At 45.8% G+C, this 17006-nt stretch overlaps 7 protein-coding genes across 7 annotated transcripts; 3 read left to right on the top strand and 4 right to left on the bottom strand.

The window, feature by feature from the left end:
- Nucleotides 1–222: 222 nt before the first annotated feature.
- On the bottom strand, nt 223–1786 carry FOIG_01790 (uncharacterized protein; the record flags this gene model as incomplete). Its single annotated transcript, XM_031198774.1, has 3 exons — nt 223–413; nt 463–1437; nt 1564–1786. 3 exons carry the CDS (start codon nt 1784–1786, stop codon nt 223–225), a joined length of 1389 nt encoding a protein of 462 aa, XP_031070811.1.
- Nucleotides 1787–2664: 878 nt separating this feature from the next.
- On the top strand, nt 2665–5633 carry FOIG_01789 (uncharacterized protein). Its single transcript, XM_031198773.1, has 2 exons — nt 2665–4330; nt 4379–5633. The coding sequence occupies exons 1-2, from the start codon at nt 2725–2727 to the stop codon at nt 5581–5583; spliced, it is 2811 nt and encodes a 936-aa protein (XP_031070810.1). The 5' UTR covers nt 2665–2724; the 3' UTR covers nt 5584–5633.
- An 894-nt stretch (nt 5634–6527) lies between these two features.
- On the top strand, nt 6528–8139 carry FOIG_01788 (uncharacterized protein; the record flags this gene model as incomplete). Its single annotated transcript, XM_031198772.1, has 3 exons — nt 6528–6643; nt 6694–8055; nt 8103–8139. The coding sequence occupies 3 exons, from the start codon at nt 6528–6530 to the stop codon at nt 8137–8139; spliced, it is 1515 nt and encodes a 504-aa protein (XP_031070809.1).
- Nucleotides 8140–8424: 285 nt separating this feature from the next.
- FOIG_01787 (uncharacterized protein) lies at nt 8425–8745 on the bottom strand (the record flags this gene model as incomplete). Its single annotated transcript, XM_031198771.1, has 1 exon — nt 8425–8745. The coding sequence occupies one exon, from the start codon at nt 8743–8745 to the stop codon at nt 8425–8427; it is 321 nt and encodes a 106-aa protein (XP_031070808.1).
- Nucleotides 8746–8835: 90 nt separating this feature from the next.
- FOIG_01786 (uncharacterized protein) lies at nt 8836–9261 on the bottom strand (the record flags this gene model as incomplete). The annotated part of the gene is made up of 1 exon (XM_031198770.1): nt 8836–9261. One exon carries the CDS (start codon nt 9259–9261, stop codon nt 8836–8838), a length of 426 nt encoding a protein of 141 aa, XP_031070807.1.
- A 1024-nt stretch (nt 9262–10285) lies between these two features.
- FOIG_01785 (uncharacterized protein) lies at nt 10286–12270 on the bottom strand (the record flags this gene model as incomplete). Its single annotated transcript, XM_031198769.1, has 4 exons — nt 10286–10819; nt 10871–11143; nt 11200–12143; nt 12195–12270. The coding sequence occupies 4 exons, from the start codon at nt 12268–12270 to the stop codon at nt 10286–10288; spliced, it is 1827 nt and encodes a 608-aa protein (XP_031070806.1).
- Nucleotides 12271–14233: 1963 nt separating this feature from the next.
- Nucleotides 14234–16900, top strand: FOIG_01784 (potassium uptake protein). The gene is made up of 3 exons (XM_031198768.1): nt 14234–15620; nt 15670–15721; nt 15771–16900. The coding sequence occupies exons 1-3, from the start codon at nt 14454–14456 to the stop codon at nt 16637–16639; spliced, it is 2088 nt and encodes a 695-aa protein (XP_031070805.1). The 5' UTR covers nt 14234–14453; the 3' UTR covers nt 16640–16900.
- The last annotated feature ends 106 nt before the right edge of the window (nt 16901–17006 follow it).

The raw sequence follows: 17006 nt of genomic DNA, 5'->3' as shown, positions 1-17006 counted from the left end.
CCCATGAGCCGGCGTGAAGTCGACCCGACGACCGACTTCGGATCATTAATGAGGCCTGCATTGCATCGAGTTGCGAAAAGGTATATCTCTGTCCATTTCTGTTACTAAATATTACTCAATCGCAACCATTCTCTACTTCCCATGTATAAACGCATCGCCCTTGATCCTCCATCTACTACATTTTGTGAATCTTATATGATACATATTTATGACAAAAAGCTTCTAAATCCTTGCCCTTAAAGTGCTAAAGCTGCTTAGAAGCAGTCCGCGAGCTACTGTAATCGACACCCCCGCAAGGACGACAATGCCAAGATAGAAGAACGCCAGAGGCTTCGCGCCCACTTTCTCCAACATGATACCGCTCACCGGGTTGGCGATAAGCAGCGATAATCCTATACCAAAGTTGGTAGAGCCTGAGTAATTGTTAGTCTTATCCTCAGATGCTGCTGATGGGATACATACCATAATATCTTGCATAGTCCTTTGGTTCGCATGCATTGCCCACGATGACTGGCGACAGCGCGTAGAAAGATCCCGCCATGAGACCCCAAAGTGCTGAGAACACGTATAGCAGGGCGGCAGATGTCGTGCTGAAAGGGATGAGAACGGCAGACATCAAGATGACGATCAGAACTAGCGTGCCGACCATTGAGTTGATTCCACCGAGGCGATCGCTCAAAAGACCCATGACCAAGCGGCTAATGCATGAGCAACCGCCCATGATTGCAAAAAGAGTATAGCCATCTTGGGCAGTGAATCCAGCACCAGTTGATATAGCTGGGAGCAGACTGCCTATGCCACAGTTCACAAACTCCATCAAGCAGATCCCACAGGACACAAAAGCGAAGCTGGGGTTCTTCCAAGCCGAGATATAAAATGCCGGCCCTGACTTCTCAAACTTATCCTGCTTGTTGGCGCTGAAGAAAGCAAGTCGTTTGAAGGGTAGGAAACAGACAAATCCTACAATTGTCAAGCAGCTAACCACTATGGCCACAATCCTCATGGACCAAGCCCAACCAAGATTCTCAAACGTTGAGCGAAGAACAAGCGGAAATATGATAGCTCCAAGGGAGGATCCCATAACGGCAGTGCCAATAGCCAAACCTCTTCGTCGAACAAACAACTTTCCCACTACTCCAACAGCAACAGTGCACTTAATGCCAGTCCCAATACTGCCAAAGACCCCGAGGCATAGCATGAACTGCCAGTACGTCTTACACTCTGCCATCAAGGTAAAAGTGGCGGCTGAGCAAATACCACCGACTGCACTTAAAACTCGAGGCCCGTAACGATCGAGCAGAGACCCGTAGAGGAAACTGGGGGCCATGGAGAGAAATAGATAAATACCGGGAATCCAGCCGATTTCACTGACAGGATTGTCTTTTAGTTGATGAAGACTGAAATACGACTGGACTATGCCGATGGAGGCGTTGAAACCTGGGGTTGAGGTGTTAGTTAACTCTGTTAGGGGGAGGGGGCGTTAGAAAGCATCCGATAAAACAGCCCATGTTGAGGCAATTCAATCAGATGTTTCTTGACACCGCTGGGGGGCGTGAGACGAACCAGCGGAGGTTATTAGAAAGAGTAGTGAGCCCAAGACACAGATCCATGCACCCCAGTCTGACTCGTTGTCTTTGACGATTGGCTTAGAAAGCTCGGATGAGGAGCTATTGGAGTCCTCAATCTCGTCTTGTAAAGAAATAGTAACATACGGGGGAGCGCTCTCAACGTCGACGTCGGGGGTCTTTTCCCGACCTTGCGAGTCGGCTTCCTGTTGAGTGACCATTTCCATGAATGCTATGCTGCAGCAAGTATAAAATGGGTTTCATGTGTGCAAGTAGACAAGTCCAAAAACTGATCTTGCAGCTGATATATATATACTCCCTTCATCTTGAGTTTGGGAAGTAGGAAGTTTGATCAATTCATCATGAAAGCTTATGATTTCTGAGCGAGAGATATGAAAGCTAATACATATTCTCCTCATCTTGAGTGAGTACCCGATGTTACTGAGTTTTAAGAAGCCCCATCTCACAATAATTCTCAGCGAGTAAGTTTGATGGAAAATGAAAGCTTTTGTAGCTAATGCATCAAAAGTTTAAGGATACTGCGGCATTCTCTGCCACTATTCTTATTATAATGTGTGTAAAGTCGATGCACTTATTCCCCAGGTCTGAAGTTTATCCCGCTGACTCGTTGAGGCCTCTCACTTAAGATCTACGGTTGTTATGCTGAGAACACGTGGAAAATAGCGTAGTAAGAAAAGCATTTGGAGATGACCATTTGTAGATATTTTCTCAATTTTCAGGTGCCATTATTTCTAGCAGGGGGAGGCCTATGGTGAGAGCAAGGAAGCTTTTACTTGCTTGGCGAGAATAAATATCCTAAGCAATTTATGTATAACTCATAGACTAGGTAGTTAAATTAGAGCGTGTTAGTTGGTAGTCAATAGCCAAGTTAGAAAGTTATTTTATCCTAATAGCATGTTATTATTTTGCTCAATAACATTATCAGATTGAGTCGAACGTGATTGAGCCGCATGCCGAAGCTAAAACGAATCTGACGTTTTCAGAACCAACCAACCACCCAAATCTTACCATCTGACCAATCACATGACCGTATCAAACCACTCAGCCCGGAAACTACGGCATCATACTTTTATCGTCATCAGCACCAACATCAACATCATGACAAACCCATAGTCACCGCCTCACGTCGCGAAAAGACATGCCACCTTTAAACGAGACCATCCGAAATGGCATCTCCGACTCGTTGGCGCGCACCCAGCTGTGGCTCAACACGCCTAATGGCCGTGGCGTGCTAAAGTGCACCGTTGCCTACACCATCGCCAGCCTTGCGACTTTTGTACCTTTTTTGGCGAATTTTCTGGGCAAGCCGGAGGGCAAACATGTCGTTGCTACTATTACGGTGTATTTTCACCCTGCGAGGTCGGTGGGGTCGATGATTGAGGCTATTCTCATTGCTGTCGTGGCGGTTGCTTACGCGGAGACGGTTTCGCTGTTGTCTATGGTTACTTCGGTCTTTTTCGGATCGACTATGCATTTGGTAACGCTATCGCATGTCTTGGTTGTTGTGGTGTTTATTGGTGGTGGGTTTGGCTTTATGGGATGGGTGAAACAAAGGATGTTGAATCCGCTCGTCAACGTCGGCAGTACCCTTGCAGCTCTCGCGATAATCGGTGTTGTGACCAAAGAGAGTCACGTAATGTCGAACGTGTTTTCCAATGAGAAGGTCTTGCAGGTTTTCAAAATGCTCGTTATGGGCATCACGACGACAACGGCGGTGAACTTGCTACTTTGGCGAACGAGCGCCCGTACATCCCTACGAGAGACGATGAATCGGGTTTCGATACCGCTGGGAGATATGCTATACATGATAACGAACAGTTTTCTCAGCGGATCTGAAGAGGGACTTGTGTCGGATGGATTTACGGCGGCATCGACACATTATGCGAAGTCTTATGCTCAGATGATGAAGGATATGAGAGAAGCCAAATTTGAGCACTATTTCCTTGGACATGAAGAGATTTACGAGCATGAGAGGACTGTTGCCAGATCTATGGAGACCTTGGCACAGGCTTTGGGTGGTTTGAGAAACGCGACGAATACTCAGCTTGAACAGCTCAAGCACCCAAAGCAACTCAGTCCAAAAGCATCAGGAACGGCTTCGCCAAATACCGCACGTCAGCTGTTTGAGCAGTTCAACGAGTCGATCACCATGTCTATGACAGGTGTCCGACAGAACCTCTGCAGAATTCTTCATGAGCCTCAGTTCGGTCAACCTCCCAGCTACGAAATCAACGTTGACGAAGATCTACGGCGCAACTTGATGGACTCGTTGAGTACCTTCGACACAGCCAGATCAGATGCCTTGCAAGGACTCTACGATCGAATTGAACAGATGGCTTCATCCCACGAATCAACACACGCTAATCTGGAAGAAGTCGCTGCAGCGTGCGGTCACTTCACCTTCAGTCTTCAATCTTTCGGCGAAGATGTCCTTCAGTACCTCGATGTTCTGGATGATCTGGAGTATGTGATTATACGAAAGAGTCGAAGCTGGAGATGGCTGCTCTGGTGGAAGACTGGTGCTGAAGAAGATCGGAATAAAGCCATCAGATTATTCGAATCTGCAGAGGCTGATACGCTGATGCGAACGAGGCAGAGGTCTGTTAGTGTAGCTGATGGCTCAGCTGCTGTTCCTGCGCCAGTTGATTTAAGGACTTGGTATAATGCGCCTGATTTAAACAAGATATTAGGTTGGTTCTGGCGAAATCTCTCTGCGCTTTTTAAGAAGATGGCGCGAGACGATAGTAAGTTTGGTCTTCTCTTTCCTTTCCTCACTCGCTGACTTCAACTAGTTCAGTTCGGCCTCAAGGTCGGTATAGGAGCCGCTCTATGGGCCATGCTAGCCTTTCTCGAAGAAACAAGAGAACTTTACACCGAGTGGCGCGGTGAATGGGGTCTCCTGTCCTTCATAATCGTGTGCAGTTTCACAGTTGGAGCTGCAAACACCGTTAGTCTGGCTCGTTTCATCGGTACGCTATTTGGAGCTTTGTTCTCCGTGATCAACTGGAAGATAAGCCATGGTTACGCCTTGGCACTGATCCCTCTTGGCTGGTTGACGAGTTTCATCAACTTCTACCTTGTTATTCAGCATGGCAAGGCTTCTCTTGGACGCATCAGTCTTCTTGCTTATAATGTTTCTACGCTGTACGCGTACAGAGTAAAGAGAAAAGCAGATGGGAACGATGCGACGGAAGATGGACAGTTCAGTCAACCCGATATCATGGAGATTGCCAAACGCCGAGCCATCGCCGTCACGGCAGGTATTATCTGGGGTCTGGTGGTTTGCCGAGTCATATGGCCTATCTCAGCCCGCCGGAAGTTCAAAGAGAGTCTCTCAGTTCTCCATCTGCAGATGGGTCTTATCTGGAAGCGAGGTCCTCTCACAGTGCTGTTCCGCAGCGAAGGTTCCCAGAGCTATCTCAAGTCTGGTGAACAAGCTGCTCTGCAGAGATATGCTGCGAACCTAGATAGCTTGAGAGTATCGGCTGCGTCAGAGTTTGAGTTGCGAGGCCCTTTCCCAATGGAAGTCTACGGCCGTGTTCTGAAAAGTACCATGCGTATCCTCGATGGCTTCTACAACATGAGTCTCGTTGCATGTCGAAAGGGTCACCTCACAGAAGGTGAGAAGGCATTACTTGAGTATACGGCTCGTGAGCGCGCTATTCTTTGCGATCATATCTGCCAAGCCTTCCAGGTAGTTGCCAGTTCCACAATGCTAGAGTATCCTTTCGCCGATGCTACCCCTAGCATCGTGTCGGCACGCGAGAATCTGCTGAACAAGATCTTTGAGTTCAGAAAGGAACACCCGAGGAGATTAATCAACGAGGGTGGCGAGTGCAGTGATTCAAGTCATTTGCTTGTGGAGGAGAAAGATTATGCGTTGTTATATGCGTATGCGCTTGTCACGGGGCAGGTTGCTGATGAGCTGAGGATGGTTGGAAAGGAGATAGGAAGTTTGTTTGGTGTTTTGGACGAGGATACCCGGCTCTTGCAGTAATATAGATAGACATTTACGAGATTATATAAGGATGCTATCATTTCGTTCGCATATCTTGCCGAATTTCACAAATACTGTACGTCGCAAGAACGATTTATTCACATAGAGATACTTCCATTGTGCAGGATATCTGTCACAACGCTAACATGGGAACCTAAGAAAACTTAATACCGAAACACAGACCTAGAAGTATTAACAAATTAGTTATAAATGGCATGTGTGGCTTAGTTTGTGGGGGTTTAGGAATTCTGCTATCTAGCCACCATTACTACTATAATGTATATAGAAATATATAGCATTACTACCAGTCGATACAGTGGCGTAGCTGAAATACCAATAAAGCTTATTTAGGCTAGTATGCGGAGAAAATGAGATTAGAATTAATCATTTTAACTTAAAATTATAGCAGTGGCGTAGCTGAAATGCCAGTGAAGTTTGTTTAGGCTAGTATGTGGAGAAAATGAGATCAGAATTAACCTTTCTGACTTAAAACTATAGCAGTGGCGTAGCTGAAATACCAATAAAGCTGTATATACTCCCCTATGTATATACTAGAGCTTGTTCATTTTAAGATAGTAAGGGAGATAAGTCTTAGCCCAAAAGCTTATTGCATCCTAAGCTCTACCCCTGTGACTCTATATCCTACTTGTATTGCAAATAAAACCCTGGCTTAGATTAAATCCTCGCAATAGGGTTATTACAAGCTGGCAAGCCTTGATCCGCCTAATTACAAATGTGAGGCACTCTTTGTTCCTATAAATACATTATCTTCCCTCTATTTCTCTAAAGTTAAATGTACACACACTTACACTGTCCTTTGTATATTTCCTTAGTCTCTATATGGACTGTCTACTCCGAGTTATCTCCCTTAAAGTGGCTTCCTTTTAGCCTTATAAAAATTCTTTTTTTAAACAGTTGAAATCCATCCTTCTTTGATTACAATCATGAAGCCTCATGAAATTTTCACCACCAAAGACTACGACATCGTCGTTGCTGTCACTTTCGATGCTATTAATAAAGGGCTAAGGAAGTTGGCTGAGGCTGATGAGAAGTTCCACACGTAAGTAGAATCGTGTTGAAGTCATAAATAAACGCTGACTAGTTAATAAGCATGATCATTGAAATGGCGTTCGACGAGGAGGGCGACCGAATCGGAAAGCTGTATGATGACTGGGAAAAAGTTCCAAAGAACCCCTCCAATAACATTCCGGTTAATACCACAATTCGTGGAACATACATCCCGACCTTCACCGTTACTGAAAGCGGATGGGCTGTTCAGCTGGGAGTAGAGTTTACTTCCGGAAGTGCATGGTTCCGAGATATCTTTTCTGGCAACATACGACCAGCTCAAGACATCACGGGATGGAAATGGAGCATTCCGATCCGAGTTGGCTTTGCCGAGATTCGAAATGAGAGCGAGGCCGGCCTGGTGCCCGACGTTGTACGAAACCAATTGGAGCATTTCACTTCCCAAGGGTTTCTTATATCGCGTATCTTCTGTGATCTACAGAACATTGATCTTCTCAGCACCGCCGTGGCACCAGTCGCAACTACTGACCCTAAAGTTCAAGTCAAGGATGTATACAAGACTATGTTCTCAACACTTTTGACAGACTGGCTTCAGGATGTTAAGAAAAACTCAGCCAGGAACCCATACATCTTGGGCTACGTTCCCAGCTATCCATCCTCTGGTGATCCAGACGTTGATGTTCCGGATTCTCTCAAACCAATTGGAAACACGTTCAATGTTTTCTTTGATCCGGCATCACAACCAAGAAGTACCCTCAACTTCATCCTCAACACTAAATCTTCTGCTCTTAAGCCAGGTAGTCAACCTCCCACCGACATATTCGATTCTAGCTGGTTGTCTCCAACAGATATTTGTGATGGCAAAATGTCCTTTTCCTTTCGATCCTTGGTAGAGACTTTAGTTCTCAGAACCTTCTATGATACATATGTCACGAGTATCCACCAACAGATTTCTGGAGGTGGTATTGAACTTGGAGTCTTTAGGCTATACAACGAAGCAAAGAGCTCCACTGGCAAAGGGTACCATTTTGACATCTACGATATGCAAAGCGACCCACTCAATAAATGCAAGACTTACTTCGACGTTTCTTTCTCCACAACATCTCAGGGAATATCTATCAATATTACAGGCTTCATCTCTTGGGACAAAGAAAAAAAGAAGCATGTTACGGTTATCGGGAAATCGGAAACTGCACGTGCTTGGGCTGGAGGCGACATGACCTGGGAAGCCAGTATTCCCATCAATCTTCACGAAAATGATAGTGGCTCACCAACACTGGAGGTCCTGAATACTAGCCTTAACCCAACAGCGATCAGAACATTGCATGATTCAAATGGCGTGGCGAAAAGTCTTGATAAGATATCAGATTTGCTTGGCAACATCATTGAAGTCGGAGGCTTGCTCACGCTATTTAAGCAAAGCGATTGGCTGTTATTAGGAGTGTTTGGTTTGAACTTTCTAAAGTTTCCGAACTTGCCAACAGTTACAGGCATCCCGTTGAACTTGGCTCTACAATCATGGAGTAAGTCATTAACTACAACAATTATTCTGCCAGCTGGACAAGTATACTCCTTTAAGCAAATGACAGTTGACCCATTATTAGGGGTTGTTAGTATGTTAGTAGACTATAAGTAATAAAGTCTAGAAATCTTTATTAATATATATTAAAATGATTAAATTAATCTTTAAAGTAAAATACTATTAATTAAGCTTAACCTCCTAGTTCTTAATTAAATTAATTCCAAACCTCGAAGTCATAAGGGCTCAACTCGCCAAATGACCCATGAACAACACCTATTAACAAAAAGTGTTTAAGAGCCAAAAAGCCTGAGATGGTGTGAGCTATGAAAATACTCAGCGAAGCTCATGACATTTACAGCGTTCTTTTCGAAGTCCTCCAGCATAGAACGAAGTCGGGCATCTTGATTCCGAACTCTTTTCTCAGGCACAACCACAATATCAATATCGGGGCAGCCTCCATCATTCGAACTCTGCATGAAAGTCATGTTAGATGAATCGAGCTTGTCCTCTAACTGACTAAGAATCTCAGGCAATTCATGCCACGGGTTGAGAAGTACAACACCATTGGGAGGAAAAAGAAGTTTCCCCACAGGAACACTACAGTTCGCCATTGTGGGGGCGACTAGGAATTCGTCCAGAAGTGTAAGTTTGATAAGGCAATTTCGCTCAAGTCGTTTATATTCATCAGACACGGAGTCTTCCTAAGCCCAGACATGCACGGTATAGCCGCACTGCACATCATATATCACCGCTGGAATCTTGTCGTTGTCCCCAGAAACAAGAACAAAAGCAGTAGTCTCCTTGGATTCCTGAAGATGGACAGCATCTAGTGCCATGTCTCTGATGAGGGTGGTATCGACCTGCTTCTCGCCTCGATTCTTTTTCCAAGGGAAGTTCCAGAAACGGGAAGAATGAAGTCTAAGATCTTGGTATACAAGGCCTTGATCAAGGTTAGATCCATAAACATTGAAGGCTACCCTTTTGTCCACTTTCATCCCGATGACTTTGCGGATGATGCCCTTGAGAGCACGGATATCGTAATGCCAGTCTAAGTGTGCCTTGGGGCGAACCGAGAGGCGCTTCTTGTTGGCTGTGTCACTACTGATTCTGAAGTTGGTATCATCCATGTAGACGTGTGCAACCCGACCGCTTCCGTCAGGCGGGGACTTAGGATGCCCGGACGGGTGGAGAACATGACATCGGTGTCAGGTAGAGAGAGCTGTGCTTATAGAAGGAAGATGAGTCGATATCACAAGAGAGAAGCCCAATACCAATGATAGAATCACGATAAGGGATGATAAAATGTTTAAAGGATAAATATCAACAAGATTGATATAAAAGTACACTTCTTATAGTGGTAAGTCCATTGCTTCAATGCCCCGGGTGATCACAATGAAAAGCGTCCAGCTTCCTTTAAGATGAGTGACCGATAAGCTCTCATAAGTTCATGCAAGACCTTTTGTTGGTGAGTTCTGCCAGAGTCTACATTATATGCAGTTGCGACAAAGAATGCTGAATCTTAACAAGAGCTGCATATTAGAGCATGCTTCTTAGATCTCTTACATTCAATTAGCCAGTACTAAGCCTTTTATCGCTTCACTATTTTTGGATAGTAACAGAACTCTTACTTGCTGGAGTTCCGGCACAAAGACTGAGCAGCAGAGCGATAATTCTTGAGTGGTGAATATTGAATTCTGAAAGGCATCCCATCGTCTTGAGCCCATCTCTTTGTTTATATTCCGCATTCATGTCATGAGGCGCATATGTGCCCCCAAAAGAGCTCTAAGGCTGATAGGTGCCAGGAACCATCCTTTCGGAGAACTGTATCATCATCCTGGTTGAGGAAGAAAAATAAATTCCAATGACGGTCATTTCAGTCACTCCTCCAGCTTCAGGTCTGTTTTGGCTCCGTGGCGTGAGTGCTAATAAAATAGCTACTAAGAAAGTAAAACATAGAGATTTCGCTCTTTTGAGATGTCCATCCATGTCCAACGCCGCTGCATCTCATCACCACCCATCACAAAACGGTCCTGTCTCTCCCATACCTGATACATGCATTTCCTCGCTGTCACCAACCGGGTGAACCCTGTCTGGTCGAAGGCTCGCTAGAACCAATTTGCGAAGTAATCCCGTTTTTCCTTTGTCATTGCTTCACAGCCAGCCATAAACGCTGGCCACGGTGACCCTGGCCCTCGTTTCTCTGTCGCAGCGCCGCTCAAACTCCTGCAGGGCATGCATGACGTTGTTAATGTAGTCCTGGAGGATATGGGGATGGACGTTGAATACTCGACGGTAGAAAAAAATAACAAGAGCGAAGTTCAGTGCTCGGACTAAATGAGAGCGTGCGGTGCGCTGGCTTTCTCGTGACGGTGCATTTGATAGGTGGTCGAGATCGATGGGAAGATCAGTAGTGGGTTTTGTCGAAGCAAAAGAACAAATCCTGTGTTCTAGTGACTCTTTGCGTCTCTCGATATGCTCATGCAATGTCAACGTTTTCTCTTTGCTGCCATGATTCAATGCTTGTATCAGGTTGGCAAGTCGAGTGGTCTGAGACACAAGGCTTAACCAAGTTTCAGATACCCCATACAGCATCATGAAAGCCGATTCTGACATGCCTCGGCCCTGTTTGAGATGAATGTCGTGGTTCACCTCCCTCCCACTTTCCCTTGAAGAGTCATCAGTCTCCTGGTGGTATGATTAAAGATGGAGGAAATCATCCAAGCTGACACATGGTACCGCTGAGCGGTTTATGTTATTACCCCCTGTTCCTCTCTCAGCAGGGCCCTTACCATCTGGCGGAGCATATGGTTCTGTGGCCACAGGTATATTGGCACTATCGGAATCCCTTAACACGTAGGTACTTTCACTGACGACCCTGTTCCAAGTGTATGTGTGATGCAGAAGTTTAATCTTTCTGGAGATATGTGGCTTGGGTAGACCTTGAATCAATAAAAGCCTTTCAGCATCAATGAGATACTTTCTGGCATCAGGCTGTCTATCGTAAAGTATCTGTAGAGGTTGGTTAGTAATGATTCAAAATGAGGGCATTTCCATGTGGCTCGTACCGAGAACGATACTATAGTTGAGACTGCCATGATAAGATCTTTATACTTTGCTAACTTTGGAGAGACCTCGGTGCTCAATGAATAATCGAGATGTTGCTTTGCCTTTTGGTACGCGCTCTCAGCATATTGGTTCCAATGCTCGCTCCTGTCCGAGTCTTCGTTACGTATCTGTGCTGCCAAATGCTTTGAAGATATTGCAAGAAGGGCAAGTACGTTCGTGAATGAGGCATGCGATATCTGACGAGGTGCGAGGTATGTCATGTTGGCAAATGTCAAAACGGCTGCGGTAAGATGAGTTTCCAGTGGCGATTCTTTCCCAAGCGGCGATGACCACAGTTGTGGGAAACAGTGGTCCTTGATATGCTTAAGAAGCATCTGGGTGTCATCTTGACTCAACTCCAATGTCATAGGCCCCTGAGGCTCGAGGCAAGGAAGACCCATATTTGAGACATCTTGTCGACTAGACCTACTGACAGCATCCTGGCTGTGCCATAAAGGTCTCGTATGATCTGAGTGTGGCGCTGTTAAGGGAGGAACAATTGACGAGCGAGCATTCTGGGGTTCTGGGGCATTGTTGTTCGTGTTGTCAAAGCCGGGAGAGAGTAGATCCGAAAGAGAGTAGCCCACACTGAATAAATCCGGCCAGCCCAACACACTTTCCGTGTTTCCGAGGAAGTCCGGCGTATATGCAGGGTGTTGAAACATCGATAAATGACCCTGCTCACTAACATTGATACCATTGATGGTGTCGCCAGTCATGCCAAACGCATCGCTCTCAAGACTTGGCGGCTGAGTCTCGGAAACATTGGTCGCGCGTGTGGCGGCAACATGCTCGTGGTGCCCTTCGAAATGTGTAAGTTGACTATCGACATTTGGAATGGTATCCTCGATGTTCGGGGCTGTGATTCTAGGTAGGGAAATGCTTGTAGAGGTGTTTTCTTGATCTGTCGGATTATTGAGTGATTGTTAACCGTATGAGGGACGCAGCTAGGTACCATTGTTTTCCCGTTTCCTCGGGCACTTTGGTGCTGACTTGCGCTCATCACGTAATGAACTGTGTGTGGTTGTCATCCAGCTAAGATCAGTGTTGAAGCCACTGCACTCCAAGCCTGCAGCTCTACATGGGAGGCATTTTGGGGTCGTTTTGTCACATTTCTGGTGTTTTCGGCGACAGTTCTTACATCTACCAACTGAATATTTACATTGAGTCCTCTTTTGAATAATGGCGCAAGTTTTTGTCGACACTCAGTCAGCAATAGATGGTGGAAATGAGTTCCTAGTGTGGAAAATGCGTTCCTCTACGGATAAGAGAGCTGGGGAACTTGAAAGCGGGGATAGACAGACGGGGCGGACTTGATAGAACGGGAAGGTTATAGTGATGAAAAGTTAAACTCGAAGAACAGTTGTATGTTTTAACTAATAAGAGAGAATAAAGCCCCTGCTTTGCCTGCTGCAAATTATAAAGCATCACCAACCCAAACCCGCTCGACCCTTTTATTTCGTATCCTAACGGCTTGAGGAGCCAATCTGGCACGAGCCCTCCAACGTCACCGTCAGCGGTGGTTCCTGAGGTTGAAACGGTCGAGCAGGAACGGCAGTACCTGGGCCGCGAGACTGGATAGTTGGAATTCTTGCGATAGGAAGAAGCTCCGAGGTAGCCTAGTGTTCTGTTAGGTTGCACAACAATCCGGTGAGAAGTGTGAACTTAACTATTGGTCTACGGCTCAGCATTCGGCGAGGCGCTGCGGGTAGATTGGATGCAGGTATATGGGCAAGAGCGTCTGCAACATTTGCACGACTACAGAAGTAAGTTCTAGCTGGTAAATAATGAATTATAACCAGAACATACCAAACTGGGCAAGTTATAGATCGCTCCAGAAGCCATGGGTCAATACATCTGGGATGGAAGCGATGACCGCATGGTAGAGAGCGAGTCTGGGTACCTTGTTTAAACTCATTGATACAGATAAGGCAGCTTGGCGCGCTCGCTTGTCCTGGACAGTTTGCGACTTGCTTCGAAGCATCAATTTCAACCGCTGCTGTCTCTCGATAGCAAGTTATTGGTATCAAGTCCAAAGTGTCCGGAATGAGGCATATGTTTCTTGCCCGCTGTGGCACTGGGACATCAAGTTGATAGGGTTCTGGCCTATGACATCCCCTTTTGCTGAGGATAAATGGTGTAAGTAGCACAAGGCCAAATGCGATAATGCCTAAAATAATGAAAATGACCGAAGGTTCACGATGCTCGCCATTGATTTCTCTGGCAATTAAATTTGGCGTTAGAATCATACCCGAGAAAGCAGGAAAATAAAGGCGATGAGGGAGTTGCTTGTGTTGGGTGGTGAGATGAGCAGGATAGCGTGGAGGGCCCAGGTGTCAAGATAAGCCAAGGGGCCATCCACAGAGGCTCACTAGGATGAATATTCCCTCATACATATTGACTCTGCACGGCCAGTAGAGTCATCCGTGGTTATTCAGAGCCGCAGGCAAAGGGTCTGGACAAATCAGTGATCATTCTATCCTTCTTCTTGATTGGTCTGTCATGGTCTCAAGAGGAGGAAAATCCCGCGTCCGCATCTGCCTCGCCAAAGAGCCAAGGGTCAGCTCAAATAAAAAGCCAAGCTTTCAGCTACTAGGAAAACCGTTTGACACATTCTTGGCAATAATTAATTGTCAGAGAAATTTGACAATGCATGTGATTTGTCTTACCCGAATTAAATACCTTGTCAACATGGCCGGCCATGTTACGATATCTTGAGTCATCGATGCGCCCGCAACAACCTCCTTGCGGGCGCTTCTTCTTATGCAGATGTGAGATTGAGGTGGTGCCAAATTCCGGTGATGATACCCGTGTCGGTCATAGGCTGAAAAATATTTCTGCTAAATATTACGTTTCTTATCAAGACTGGAGTTCGTGTTAACCGAGACAATCCAAAGTAGCTTAGTCTTCTTTACTACGGAGTATAACACATCGAATATATTGAATGGAACCTTGGACCTCCCAGCTCGACCCCAAAACTCTCCTGCAAAATTTCTTCGATCTTCCAAATTTCTCCGTCTTCTCAACCCCAAAATGGCTCAAGCTGAGTCCGATGTACATGCCGGCGAAGCATTCGTCGGTATTGACGATGATGAAGAAAAAGCCCAGGCCATTGCAGAAAATGATCTGCAAGGCTCACGCAAGCAAGCAAGTAACTTTGATCACAGAAGGGTGGAGGCGCCGCTGATTTTGATTGCAATAGACATATGGAGGCATGGTACTGCTGTGGCTCAGTTTCCAAGCTATAGGCGTCATCTATGGTGATATTGGTACCTCGCCTCTTTACGTCTACTCGTCCACTTTCTCGGCTCAACCTTCTTGGCAAGACCTTGTCGGCGCTCTCTCGATTATTATATGGTCTCTGACTCTCATCGTCACCGTCAAGTACTGCTTCATCGTTCTTAGTGCCGATGACGATGGGCAGGGGGGGACATTTGCTCTTTATAGTCTCTTGGCGAGATATACGAATATTTCGAGAAGAGATCCGAGGGAGATACCTGGTATTCGATTGCAGCGGTTCGAAACCGGTGATCTCAAGACTGGCGGCAGGAGTCTTCGTGGGCTTCTTGAGAAGTCTAGGACGATCCAATTTTTCTTGCAATTTATCGGCGTCTTGGGTGTCTCTATGGTCATGGCTGATGGCGTGCTGACACCAGCTCAGTCTGTCCTAGGAGCTATTCAAGGAATAAAGGTCGCCAATCCTAACCTGGGAACCTCTGCCATCGTCGGCATCTCGTGTGGCATACTTGTTGCACTTTTTCTCGTTCAGCCATTTGGCACATCAAAGATCGGTACTATGTTTGCACCGGTTGTCGCCATTTGGTTGCTGTTCAACCTATGCGCTGGTATTTATAACCTCGCTGTTCACGATTACACTGTCCTCAAGGCATTCAGTCCACACTTTGCTTTCTCATACCTTGTGCGCAACGGACACGAGGGCTGGAAATCCTTAGGCGGTCTGCTCTTAGCTTTTACAGGCGTCGAGGCTTTATTCGCTGACCTGGGAGCATTCAGTAAACGTGCAGTGCAACTATCGTGGATATGCTTGGCTTATCCTTGCCTGCTCATCGCATACATAGGACAGGCCGCGTATATATCTCACGACGAGACGAAACAAGCTTTCACTAACCCCTTCTTTAATACAGTGCCTCCAGGAACTCTGTATTTTAGCTTGGTAATCGCGATTCTTGCAGCCATTGTCGCTTCTCAAGCCATGATAACTTCAACCTTTCAGCTTCTCACTCAGATCATGAGGCTCTCATACTTTCCTCATATCAAAGTTATTCATACTAGTCAGACTTTCCACGAGCAGGTCTACATGCCAATGGCAAATTGGCTGCTTATGATTGGTACGGTTATTATTACAGCAGTATACAACAATGTACGTATTCAATGATTTATGGTTTGGGTAACTACTTACAACTCTATAGACCACCTCCCTAGGCAACGCATATGGTGTCTGCGTTATCACTGTCACTTTTAGTAAGTTGGTACTCCAGCAGCGATACAAATTCCAGCTAAGTTCACGTAGTTACGACGTGCATGGTTTCCCTTGTCGCAATCCTCGTCTGGAGACTTCCTGCATACATAGTTGTGCCCCTCTGGCTGATCTTTGCCAGTTTAGATGCAGCCTTTTTATCGTCAGTCTATGAAAAGGTTCCAGACGGCGCATGGTTCACCCTTCTTCTAGCTTTCATCCTCTCCTGCCTCTTTACCCTGTGGCGTTTCGGAAAAGAGTGCCAGTGGGAAGCAGAATCTCAAGATCAACTTTCACCCCAAGCGCTCTTGTTCCCTACCACTGCCACGAAAGGCCCTGTGGCTTTAACGTCTACATTTGGTGGAACGCCTATCTCTACTGTTCCAGGCCTGGGAATATTCTTTGACAAATCTGGCATCACCAATACCCTTCCTCCTTCTTTCTTCCAATTCGTCATAAAGTTCGCCGCGCGACCTGCAGTCGTTGTTCTCTTCAACATGCGCCCCCTTCCGGTACCTACAGTCCCATTGACCGATCGATATATTATCAGACGCGTCTCTGAGATCGATTCGTGTTATGCCGTTACACTGCGCCATGGCTACACAGACAACATTTTATATCCGGGTCTCGCTCAGGATGTTGTTCAACAGATTGCGATTTCAATCGCAAGGGGTCGACGCAACGATATGACAGCTGCCGAGCTAGACATGATGCAATCTTCACGGAACTCTCCAACTGTGTACATTCTTGGTAAAGAGACGATTAAAATTGGTTGGCCAAATGTCCTATCCCCCAAGGCTTATCTCCGATCCTGGCTGCTGTGGACTTTTCTTTGGCTTCGAGAAAACTCTCGAACTAAGCTTGCTGATCTTGATATTGACGCTGACAAAGTAGTCGAGGTTGGGTTCATCAAAGAACTGTAGAAGCTTACTGATACAAGGATACACCCTAACCATCTTACAGATCATCTGTAGTAGGCTACTGCAAGTGTGGATGTATTTTTCTTCGATTAACTGCTGTATTTAGCTGGTCCTGATAATACTTAGTATAAGGGCTTATAGTACTTCAAGAAGAACTATTAGGAGTAGGGTTATTAGTTAGGAAGAATGACTATAGTGGAGTCTTATTATAAAGACTATCTGTTAGCTAGGCTGCAGAGAAACAACTCTTACATAGTAATGACATGTTTTAAAGGAATTCTTTTCCGAATTCAGCCCATCCCTTTATTCGTGCCCTGCCTCCACGAGATGGGGTCACATATGTGCCTAAGATACCCATATAAATTATTGG

The sequence above is a fragment of the Fusarium odoratissimum genome (genome assembly GCF_000260195.1).
Source record: "Fusarium odoratissimum NRRL 54006 unplaced genomic scaffold supercont1.2, whole genome shotgun sequence".
NCBI classification, from domain to species: domain Eukaryota; kingdom Fungi; phylum Ascomycota; class Sordariomycetes; order Hypocreales; family Nectriaceae; genus Fusarium; species Fusarium odoratissimum.
The sequence above is the reverse complement of the archived record's forward strand: the minus strand, read 5'-3'. Positions and strand labels throughout refer to the sequence as shown.

Excerpts from the sequence above, each read along its gene's own strand:
- FOIG_01789 (XM_031198773.1), top strand. The coding sequence starts at position 2,725 with ATGCCACCTTTAAACGAGACCATCCGAAATGGCATCTCCGACTCGTTG. Across the intron at positions 4,331-4,378 it reads GAAGATGGCGCGAGACGATA|TTCAGTTCGGCCTCAAGGTC; the intron begins GTAAGTTTGGTC and ends GACTTCAACTAG.
- FOIG_01784 (XM_031198768.1), top strand. The coding sequence starts at position 14,454 with ATGGTACTGCTGTGGCTCAGTTTCCAAGCTATAGGCGTCATCTATGGT. Across the intron at positions 15,621-15,669 it reads TTACAGCAGTATACAACAAT|ACCACCTCCCTAGGCAACGC; the intron begins GTACGTATTCAA and ends ACAACTCTATAG. Across the intron at positions 15,722-15,770 it reads CGTTATCACTGTCACTTTTA|TTACGACGTGCATGGTTTCC; the intron begins GTAAGTTGGTAC and ends AAGTTCACGTAG.